At 41.6% G+C, this 12,405-nt stretch overlaps 1 protein-coding gene across 2 annotated transcripts in view; it reads right to left on the reverse strand.

The window, feature by feature from the left end:
• ncanb (neurocan b) overlaps positions 1–12,405 on the reverse strand; it is a 158,027-nt gene that overhangs the window by 26,560 nt on the left and 119,062 nt on the right. For both annotated transcript variants that reach the window (XM_031318339.2, XM_031318338.2), the window contains exon 11: positions 8,051–8,164. In XM_031318339.2, coding sequence (XP_031174199.1) covers positions 8,051–8,164 — 114 coding nt within the window. The remainder of the gene's footprint in view (positions 1–8,050; positions 8,165–12,405) is intronic.

Below are 12,405 nucleotides of genomic sequence, written 5' to 3' on the forward strand. Positions count from 1 at the left end.
GTTTTAAGCCCCCAACGTCTCCTTCCAGGCAGCGCTGCCTGGAAGACACTAGGATTAGGCAATGGTTACGGTATTGCTTATGGTTAGGGTTAGGTGCCTTGAAGTCAACGGTCGCAGCGCTGCCTGGAAGGAGACGTTTTAACGTTTTAACGGCTTAAAACACCATCGAGCGTTTCACACTGCTCAGAAACCTTCATTAATGCACAGCAGAGGAACACAGACTCTCCTCTCCCTCTTTTCATCTATTGTAACACCTGCTCTGATGCTTCCTCTCTCTTTTCTTCTGGGTTTTTTTCTTTTCTGCCTGAACTTCCTTTCACTCTGGAGAGGAGAATGACAGTTGCTTCAGGAACATTGTCTAATTAAGTACCCAAAATGAGAATAAATTACCCCCATGCTCTCTCCAGCTCTACTGTTAAGAGGGAGAATCGCTAAGTGTCGAACACATAACATATGGAGTGAGTGATGCCTTGCTGTTATTCCATTTGAAAAGCCTCTGCCAGGCTAAAGCAAAACTTCCGGGATTTATTTTTCCTTGTGTACCTGCCCTGTGTGTGTGTGTGTTTCTCTCTTCAGAAGACCACTGTGAGCGAGGCAAACCAAAAAGAAACAAAAATTAATCTTGAGCCGAGCTTCTGCTGGGTTGCCGGTTTAGACGGCGGCAGCACAGTCAGGGACAGAGCAGAGAAGCACCACAGCAAAGTCGGCAAACTCAGACACCTTCCTCCTCAGCCTCTCTGTCAAGTCTGAAAGAAGATGCTCAGTGTCCTGTGGCTTAACAACAGAGCGTGGACAGGAGATAAGACAGGAGTGACATATCTAATTGACCAGTGAACACCTCTGTACAAGAAGCAATAGCATGATAAGGGTGAAGTGACTGAAACTGGTCAAAACATGGTCTGAACCAGGATCAATAGAAACTTGTAGCTGTATTTCAAGCAACAGTACCATACGAAAGGATAGACGCTTAAATATGGTTAACATCATTTAGTATATCTACTTTCAGAAATGCACAATTACCTGAAATGTATTATTTCAAATGTGATTATGATATCCTAACCTCTCTTAGTTCTATCACTATATCTGAGCCCCTACTGACTTGAAACCCAACCTTATCACCAGACAAGACTGTCAGTACAGGACAGTTCTGCAACATTTTGAATACAACAGACAAAAAGCCTTTTTTGTTTTCAATTCAATGCCAAAATTCTCACGTTCTACACTACATATGTCAACTAGAATATGGTTAAAAGAGTACTCCACTGATTTAGCATTGCACTCCCATAACTTTTTTGGACCCTGAAGCTAATCCTAAAAAGTAAAGTATAAAAATCGATGCAGTAGAACCAGAGATGTATCTTTTTTTATATTACGCATTCTTCCTCCTTTTCAAAACCTGGTGCCTACATTATCCACAATACAACACGGCCACCAACAGTTTGGAAATTCGGGTGTGTTACGCTAGTAGCAGCTAATTTAAACTCCAGCCGCTAGCCTCAATCCGAGATGAAGAGCGGGCCGCAGTCGTCTGGTAAGCTCACTTCTTTCTAACTCCACACCTCCAGATTCTTTTCATTTTCAAACTTGTAATCTTGAGCCCCAACTGACGCTAACTCAAGAGACATCACTTGAGGACAATTATCAGACTTGACTTTGGCTTTTTACTAGAGGTGGGAATCACCAGAGGCCCCGCGATATGATATTATCACGATACTTTTGTCACGATACAATATTATTGCGATTTTAAACAAATTGCGATATTCTGCGATATATTGCAATTTACTGACATATTGCAATTTACCTTTTTTCCAACTTCAAATTATGCCTTCAAAACTTTGTCCACGTCCTGACCTCACCAGAAACAAAACCTCAACTGCACCACCTAGTGGACTGAAAAGGCAATTGATTTTTATCATTCTAGTACCAAAAACTCAAATTGTCATACTTAGTTACTCGATACCTAGCGTCCATGTATCGATACAGTATTGCCACTGAAAATATTGCGATACTATGCTGTATCGATTTTCCCACCCACCTCTACTTTTTACACATATGCAGTGGTACTCCCTAAAAACTGTCTCTGCTCAGATCATGACGGAGGTTGGCAATTTCAGCCTTAAAATCTTCCAGGGAAGCTTGGTGGGACAGCTGTAGCTCACACCTTAGTGTTTGCAGAGTGAGTGGGGTCTCCTTCGCCATCTTGTGACTTCTTCCCATTGTCGCACTGTTTTTTTGTTGCTTTTAAATGCTCACTCGTATTTATTATACGGCTGTATATTGTTCCTCCTCATTCAATAGTGAAAATAGTTTCAAGGTACGTAATCAAATCACGATTAAAACTTGAATGAGTCGGTATTAAAGAAAAAATATTCGGGAGCCACGGGACTTCGGTCTACTCCATTATGGGCCGCTACTGGAAGTCTTCCTTAAAAACTTTGTAAAATCAGCGCATTTTCCCTTTAAGGTCGAAAAAAATCGTGGTTAAAGCAAATAAACTATGTTTGAGACATGGTTAGGGTTAGGCAACGTAAAACACATAGGTAAGGTTGGTTAAATGTGGTTATGGTTAGTAAAAAAGTAGTTAGTAGATATGCCCTACATAAAAGATACACTACACATAATGCATAAGCACTGAACATTGGCAGTGGATGTAAACTGTGAATTGTGGAAGTAGTTCCTTGGGATGAGTTAAAACCAGAGGATATTCAATCATCAAGATTCAATTCAATCATGCATTTACCCCTAGTGACTCTAAATTACAGGTAAATTACCTTCACTGTAAGAAAACATGCACACGTGAGAGAAAAGGTAGAACATGAGGTCCGAAAAAAAAAGAGCACAGTGATGGAGTGACTGCATGTGGAACTTTTTGAAGCACTTCCCACCACTGTCAGTCAGCTCAGTTTGCTCTCCTCCTCATTAGTCTCAGTGTGTAGGCTACACTACATCGCCTGCTTCCTGCTTCCAATCTGCAGCACTGGTGTTGCTGTTGGCGTCAACGTACTCAGAAGTCTTCCTATCTGTCTGCCTCAGATTCACCCGTCACACTCTTTGGGGGGGAAGTTGAGCTCCACTTTTCTTTAGCTTTCCTGTAACGCTGTCTAGTTTTTGTTTTCCTGTCAAATAACTTATTGTGTGTCCGTGCGTGCATGCATGTGTATTGTATGTGTGTTTTAAGGTGTTTATGCCAGCAGCAGTATCTCATGCCAGCAGAATGAGTGAGCCATCCTGCCTGGAACACTGTGACTTCTACTGGATTTTTATTGGTTCCAATAGTAGTTGTGATGTATAATGGTCTCACCACACTATCTGAAGGCTGCAAACCCCACCAACAAACTTCTAGGCTAAACTCATCGCCATGCTTGCCTGCGTGTTTACCTCTGTATGCTGCTCAACCAGTAGTTGCAGAGTCATACTTGCCAGTAACAGCTGTGTAGCCTACTCGGGGATGTAGCAAATGTGTTCCCAAAAGCCAAATAAAAAAAAAAAAAATGTTAATGATTTGACGCGTGGAAGCAGGGCAAGGAACAGAGGCTTTGGAGCTGAAGATGAAGTGCTGGCCTTGCCTGTGAGAGCAAACACATTCCTCACATAAAACCAAGCTAAATACCTTGGGATTAATTAGCTACACATCCTTTCAATGCAAGCTTTTGGTTTCCAATTTGTAGATTATTAGTTCTGTTAGGAAACAGAAGAAGAGAGAGAGGATTATTGTTTTATTAGGCGTGTTGTTTTGTAACTACAAGTTATTTCACAGCACTGCAGTTTACTGCTTGGAGTCGGAAGTGTTCGATTGCCATCTAAGCTGCTGTTGAATAAACAAAGGGAAAAAGTCTTTTGATAATTGGAAGGGTTCAAGGGTAGGTAGACTGAGTTTTGTTTGTGTGTGTGTGTGTGGCACATAATGTATCAGTAAGCCACAAAAGTAGAAAAGACACAGAGCAAATATGAAATTAAGTGTTTGTGAGTGTACTTTTGTGCTTCTATTTTTGTAGACAAGACAAAAGTGAGTTTTAGACTTTGAGCAGTGAGGACATTTTGTGGCGGTTCCTCACATCTTCATAAGGCTTTTTGAAAGGGTTAAGACTTTTTGGGTAAGACATGTATAGTTGTGATGGCTAGAGAATGCATTATGTCAAAGAGGGTCCTCACAAGTAAAAAAAACATGTGGATGTGTTGCTGTGTGAAGGTCTGTTAGCTGAAAGATCTCTGACTTTGCAGCTCTAAGAAATGTTAAAGCATCACACAAACTTCCACGCGCACACATTCACTGCAAAACAGCAGATACAGGCTGTACAGACACACTCACACAGTGACACACACACAAACACTCACACTGAGTGACGAAACCTCCTGCGGTGCACCAGAGATGAGAGGCACAAAAAGATGCAAGTAGTGCAGGGAGTGACAGCAGAGGGGTAGGGAGAGGAAGGGAACATGATACGTCGGTATGTACAGTAGTGGAATAGCAAAGTAACACAACCACACTCTCACACATTACACATGATGTCCTTTTTCTCCCTAGAACAACCGAAGGAAGCAAATTGCGGAGTGAACGATGAATAAAAAGACTGGGGGAAAAGAGTTGATGAGAAGAAACCAGCTAATGCTTTCTCTGCCACTTTTCACTTCAGTCAGTCAGGCTTAGAGAGATTCGCTTTCTGCCTCCACTGATTAGGCAGCGAACCAAAAAAACAGCAGGACGCACTCAACTATCAGTCTTAGTGCTGGGATAAGAAGAGAGCGAAACAACTGGCTGATGTCTCCGTTACTCTCATCACACTGGCCTTTTCTTTTCAACATTCATTACTGATAGAGAACTGATGAAAAAATAACTGCAAGAGGAGGGATTTGGTTGTTTCGCACAGCTACAACTACAGTGATGATTATTAAATAATGTGAAAAATGCTGAAAATTTATTTTAATACAAAAAGAATATCATCAAACTTCTAAACTTCTTGAGTTTCAAAGTGTGTTACAGACAAAAAACAGCTATAAACCAACCTGATCAACAACAAAAACAAAAACTTGTGTAATGTTAATATAACTGTAAAATTTGTAGAGTAACAAGCCATTTTCTTCTATCTCTCAGGACATTTGCTGAAGGACTTCAGCCCTGTCAACTTACAATTATTGACTCTCAGATGGGATCACCATGGTAACAGGCCAGAGGGAGCCAACAGCGGACCGGATCTACCCAGCATGCAAGGCTGTTAGCTTACGAGTCAAAGCACACACACACACATTCAAGAAGACACAGCAAATGAGACGGAGAGAACCGGACCACTTTAGTGAGACAGGGACCAATTGGATGACATTTAAATGGATGGAAGCCTTGGCGGAACAAATGAGTTCATTTCCAGCGTTCAGACCCCCTTCTGGATATCAAACTGAGATCACGACGAAATGGCAGAGCGACGCCTGTTGCGAATTGCACTTTTCACAGCTGAATCCTGTTTTTCTGCGAGTGTGGAGCAGCGAGAGATAAAAGTGACAGACAGACAGAGACTTTAGATCTACACAATCAGACCTGCTGTTCCCAATCAGGCATTAAGGCAGCAGCGCAGCAGGAGAGGAAAAGTACGCGCTGCATGTCAAATGAGAAGCACACTCTGGAGATGGGTGTGTGTGTTTGGGAAGGAGTGGAGGGAAAAACACACTTTTTATGATGTACATGCAATACTAAAGGCTGGTAAAATCAAACCTTGTGAGACTCGATCGATTGACACTTTAATGATCTGCCTTGACTTAAAGTAGATGCACATTTAAGGTGAAGTTTAAAACTGCCTGAAACACAGTCAAACACATCACCACAAACAAATGTATATATACTGTGTAGCCTCTGTGGCTTTAAAAATTTTTTTTTTTCTTGTGTATGTATGATCTGCACCACAGTAGAGGCATGCATATTAAAGGGGAACTATGTCATTTTTTTATAGCTTAATTTATCTTAACTGAACAGCTTCGGAGTCATTGGAATGGTTATATGACTTTTTTCGAGTTGAACGGCGGTCGTCTCGCTCCCCCCTACCGCCTGTGAGCTGAAAAACCACCCTTGCAACTTTGGGCCGGCGAGTCGCCGGCCTTAGCATCAGGAAGTATTGCGTGATATCAGGTCTCGCGATGCAACGAATTGCTTCACGGCACTGCACACATACGCCCATTCAGGAACCGGCTAACAAGGTAGCGATGGAGTTTTTGACACTATCGTCATGGCTGAGCTGGCAAAAAAGAAGCACAAAGCTAGGAAAGCGTTGTCGGAGGAACAGAGAAAGAGGAAATGGCAGACTGACTGAGCGAGGAGTCAGACACAAGTAAACATTGGAGCTGCCAAATATCTATTCCGAAGCTGTAGGGGGAGCTCTATAGAGAAACCTGCGCAAAAAGTGAGAAAACAGCGAAGAAATGGCCCAAACTGCATAGCACCCCTTTAAAGAGGCAGCCATGAAAATAATAATTTGGAAGCTCTGTTAGAGCCTGCCAAACCTACTGCAGTTTCTACAGCATTCAAAATGTCCTGCTTTGGTCTGCTACTTCTGTCTGGCTTCGCTCTCTCCTCTCTCTATCGATTGCTCTGCCCTCAGCCACATCAGACCACGGCAGAGCAGTAAAAAGCGAGACACTGGAAGCCAGACACATAAGAAAGACAGGCATTCAAAGTCACAACTCTTCTAAAAGTTAAGATCAAAGGTCACGCTACACCACTGGAATCTGGCTTGGTTTAATGCAATTCAGAGCAGTCCAGAAATACTCCCGTTCTCTCATACTTCTTCTAAAAATGTATCCTTTGCTAAAATCTCACGCTCTCTTTGTCTCTCCAACTATCTTTATTTTCATTCTCATGTTTTTTGTGCAATTTTAAATCTTGTGTTTTAAGAGATGAAGGATTTGCAGAATTCAGTCAATGCATTGCTAGTTAGAAAGGAAACTCCAAACTCACACATTTATTTAATTTCCATTGTATCCCTGCATTCACCCTTAGTATATAAATGAGTTTTTAAATATGCTATATATAAAATATAAAATATATATATATATAAATGAATACTGATATCACTGATACAGGATCAGTGATATCAGTATTCATTTTTATTATGAAAAACAAAAAAGCTACCAAAGAAATCAGATTAAAAAAATTCAATAAGTCTTGTGAAAAATGTTAAAAATACTTTTTTCAGCAATAGTCTTTAACGATTTAATCAGATATTTTGGCACACAATAGGAAGCTCATGTGCACTTCTCTCTATTTCTGCCAACTGCCAATGTCACAACCCTTGTTTACTTTGGGGACATAAAATCCAGGTACAAATAGTTTTGAACGAATCAACTCCTTTAAAAGAAATCTAGGTATTTTATTTTTCATTTAAATGGTCAAAAACCCAAATTATCAACCCTAATGTATACAACAGCTGTTGGCTTTCCTCAACGTTGTTTTCCACGGACATGTCGGCCATGTTTTAATGTAACGTGCAGTTTGTGAACAGCCTCCTCTGTGGCCCCCTTCTCACAGGGGAATTCCAGTAATGAGAGAGAACACCAGCTGGACGAGGTGTCCTGTATAAACCTGATACATTATTCCAAAGGGCTTCCCTCTCCATCATCCACCTCTTTGTCTACATCCAAAATCCTCTTCCTCCCACTTCCACCGCCTCCACTTCCACATTCTCATTATCTCCATCTTCCTCAACCTTGTTGTTTTCTCTTCACCTCTGTCCCCACATCCTGCTCTTCTAGCATCATCTTACTCTGCTGTGCCTCATACACCTTTCCCATCCCTTCCCCCTCTTTATCTTCATTGTGCTACCTCCACTGTCACAACACATTGCTTCTCCACCTTCTTTGTCTCAACATTCTCTGCCATCACTGTCTTGTGTTCCTTCTTTATCCATTTTTGCCATGTCCTCCTGCTACTCTCAGTCATTTCCTCCATCCTCCATCTATCTACTTCTCCCCATCCTCTTCTTTCTCCTCCTCCGCTCTCTGCTTCCACAAAACACATACCCCTTTGTCGGATGAAATGAGAAAGCAGAGTTTTCGTCCACATCGTTACCTTTCTCACAAGCAGCTCCTCCGTAGCTGGGCAGACAAAGACACACAAAGGAGTTGATCTCATCGATACAGGTTCCTCCATTCTGGCATGGATTGGACTGGCAGTCATCAATGTCTAGAGAGAGAGAGAGAGAGAGAGAGAGAGAGAGAGAGAGAGAGAGAGAGTCAGATTATGTAGATGAAAACACACACACACACACACACACACACACACACACACACACACACACACACACACACACACAGTGCGTGGCACTATCTTTGTGGGGACCCCTCATTGACATAATGCATTCCCTAGCCCCTTACCCTAACCATCACAACTGAATGCCTAACTTTAACCCTTACCCTAACCATAACCATAACCTAATTCTAACCCTAATCCTAAAACCAAGTCTTAACCCTCAAACAGCCCTTTAAAGTTGTGGGGTCCAGCATTTTGGCCCCACAAAGCTGTCTGGACCCCACGAATATAGTTAAACAAGAACACACACACACACACACACACACACACACACACACAGCACTTTACAAATGTCTACCTGCCACAGCGTTTTACTGCACAAACCCCCGAGAGATCAAACTTTTGGAGAGATTAGAGGTGTTTCTGGGAAAGTTATAATTAAAGTGAATTGATTGAACTTCATCAGAGAGCGGTTTGGGATGCACTGAAGCGCATGATGCTAATTGCAATGTGTTTGCAGGACGTGCTGCAGTTCTGCAGGAGCGAGGGAGAGTACAGAATGAGGTGTAAGGTAGAAGGAGAGAGAGACGTGGAGATTAGAGGGAGGAAGACATTCAGATGGGTGAGCTTCCGATTTTCCACAACAACACTGCCCACACTGATGCACAAAGCCACTAGCTAGTAGCTACAAAAACTGTATGTAAATCAATATAAAAAAAATACAATTTTGATATGTGCAAAAATGACCAAAACCAAAACAATGCAACCGGTCATACAGCATCTCTTATATGCAATATCAAAAACAAGTCTAAATGCTTGTGCACAATGCACACACACACACACACACACACACACACACACACACATTTCGCAGAGGCGTTGCTGGGGTGAGAGTTCTCATTCTGTTGAAAAGGTAGTAACTGTATTTCTCTGGCTCATCTGGGCCTGGGGGCAAAATCATTAAAACTGCAGCTGGTATCCCACAACCCACTGCTATCACAACAACCAAGTGAGTCCCTGGGGCAAGAGGTCATGGGAGTGGAAGTGAACGGAGACTGGGGGAGGCAGGAGAAAGTCTGAAGAGTGAGGAAAGGTGTTGGGATATGGAGATGCTCAAAAACATAGGGAATGAAGGAGAGGTAATGAAAACAAGTGGAGAGTTGATGTGATGCTACGACTTTGGGAAGTTGGCAAGTTTCAGAGTTGGATTACAGGGGCTTTGCAGGCAGACAGCGTTTGGGGCGGAAGAGTCTTTTTGGATAAAACAGCATGACAGCTTCATTGCTGGTTCCCCTGCTTTGGGCTGGCTGACATTAAAGGCTGAATTTGATGAAGCAGGTAAAGACCTAGCCAGAGGAGTGAGAATGAGATGGCATTTGTGCTGGTTTAGTGTATCGTTGTATATCCATCTATATGGGTTGAAAAAATAAATTATAGAGAAATGGAATAACACAGCAGAGATAGGAAGACAGTCACACACAGCCCAATCATTGATTACTTTTTAGCTTTAAAGGTGCTGTACTTGAAATACTAACAAAATTGCGGGTGGTTGAGCCGTAATGGTGGGGGGGTCGCACTGCTAGCCGCAAGCTTATAACGGCAATAGTGCACCCACTGGCTAGATAATTGCTGCTGCGGCCGGACTGGCTACCAAAACAAAGAACAGAGAAGCTCGGATTACAACACACACAGAGAGAGTGTGCCTTCATTCTATGCTCAGGACGGCATTACTCCACTATAACTTTACATTTTTTAACAGGAATCCTGCATTACAAACTGGAGGTGTGGACAGAGACAGGGAGGGTCTAATGAAAGATGCTGTTGAATTGCATTATGGGAATTGTAGGATCCAACGTGAATGGAGCTTGACCCATATTAAACAAGTTAGAAAAAGTCAGGATATGTCAACCTCTGATGCTTCAATTTTCATTTTTGTTGTTGTTAATCCATCTCTTGTAAGTCCCCCAACTTTAAAAAAAAGTTCAATACTAAATCGCCTTTAATCTTGTTGTGTGTTTGACCAAGAGCTCTTTGTTGAAGGATCTAATAGTTCAGAGATACTTGCCTCTAGACTGACATAAGTACTAGAGGATGGATACCCAACCCAAGCCCGACGGTACCCAACGGGCCGGGCCGGTTTCAGACAGATATTTAGAAATTATGTTCGAGTTGGGCTCGGTCTCATCAGCGCGATACAGCATTGGACATTTTACATTTAAAACAGCTTATTATGTAGGTAGCCAATGGGCCTGTTTCACTTGATGCAAAGGTTCGTTTTTGTGATTAAAATAAATTTAAAATATTACCCTAACATCTGTCTTCCTGTGTGCGGAAATTTGTTTATGTAGCTGTGACAACGAAACACGTGCATATTAGGCTACATGTACATGTGTCATTAGTATGAGAAAAAAATGAGATTCTAACTGTGTCGGGCTCGGGTCGGGCTCGGACATAAATATCTTAATGCCTGTCGGGCTCGGGTTGGGTTCGGTTACTGCTCTGTCAGACGTGGGCCGGGCTCGGACAGAAAAATGCGGCCCGATCCGCACTCTAATAAGTACCATCAGTCACAATGTAAACAGTTGTTGACAGACTGCAATATTATTGATAAAGCCAGAGGTAACTGAATGAAAAGGTAGGAATGATTAATAATAATAATAATGAACTGCATTAGGTGTCCTGTGCCAGCCACGAAAGCTATGTACTGTACATCATGAGCCTTTCTTACAGTGTAACATTAAAAGTGAAAAATTAAAACATACAAACGTTATTTGAGATCTTTAAAGTTGCAATTCACCACTGAGACCCAACAATCACCACTGAGTGAAAACATCACTCTTCAGGATTATTGGCCAATTGTGACAGTTAACCGCCATCAAACAAGAGGTCTCTAAGCTGCTTGGCAGTGAAGAGAGGCCACGCTGGGTTAATACTGTTAAATGGTGTGATGTTGACATTAAAGGACAAACAGCAGTATTTTTAATCTTACCAGGCATTCAATTTTAAGTTTCAATTTCAAGTTTCAACCAAGTCACTGAAACTTGTCTGTGGCAATTAAACCACCTGCAGGAGTCCAGGTGTGATGACATAAATATAAAATACAGAGCAGGTCCAATTTTTGCTATCTTTTTGATAGAGAAATTATATATATATATATTTATTTTACAAAAAATGTGACAGTGGGTCCAATGTAATGTCCAAGTACACAAAACCATATCATTTCATTTTAAGTATATCCGGTGAAAATACCAAGTACAGCTGGACAAAACAGAATGATTTGACCCAAAACAATCCATATTAAATATGGCTAAATGAATAGAGAACCCTGAATGAACCTCTGAGGAACTCCATGAAATGAATGATAGACACTGGAATCCCTCTACACTGTGAACCAATAGATGAGCAGGTTGTCAATACAGCTGTTCAAAAACAACAACCAAAACAGCTACTGGGCCTAATATGATCCAGCATCTGGCCTCATTAAGCACTGCAGCACTGGGTTAAGGGGTGGAGGAACCTCCTGGATTTTAGGACCAACCCCAGGTAACTTCATTGTATGAGATGGGCATTTTCACTCGCAACCAATCAAATGGCTGGCCTTTGTGTACTTAATAACTGGAGCTCTGGCAACATGAGATTAGCAGTTGCGGAACAAACAGTAGCATCAGATTTAGGCATAATAAGCTTCACTAATGCTGTCTTTGTAAAGACAAGAAATTGCAATACAGATATGCCAAATATGTGTTTAAGATCATTTAGAAAAGGTGTCTTTATTGCATAGTTTGTTGACCAGGGAGCACTAATAATTAAATGCCGTACATCATGGTCACAATTTGACAAAACTCAAGGATCATCGTCAAAAATGTTCATTTATGTTTTGTGTTTATGTACAAAAAAAGTTGAGTGGTTGATTTGATTTATGGGATTTCTTAAACCCTTAAATATGATCGGTCGGGCTACAATTTAAACACACATCTGTAACAATCTTAACTCGAAGGTCCACCCACAAGCTTGTTTTGGCTTGTTTTAAACAGCATGGAACTTCAATCACATTACAATAGGTGGCCGTATTGGGGATGTCATGGAACATAAAACTTTCTGTTACTGCTGTTAGCATCGTTAACACCCGGCGCTGGAGTTTGTGCCGGCTGGGTTCGGATTTCTGTAAGTTTATA

The sequence above is a fragment of the Sander lucioperca genome, chromosome 11 (assembly GCF_008315115.2).
Source record: "Sander lucioperca isolate FBNREF2018 chromosome 11, SLUC_FBN_1.2, whole genome shotgun sequence".
In the NCBI taxonomy this organism is placed as follows: Eukaryota; Metazoa; Chordata; class Actinopteri; order Perciformes; family Percidae; genus Sander; species Sander lucioperca.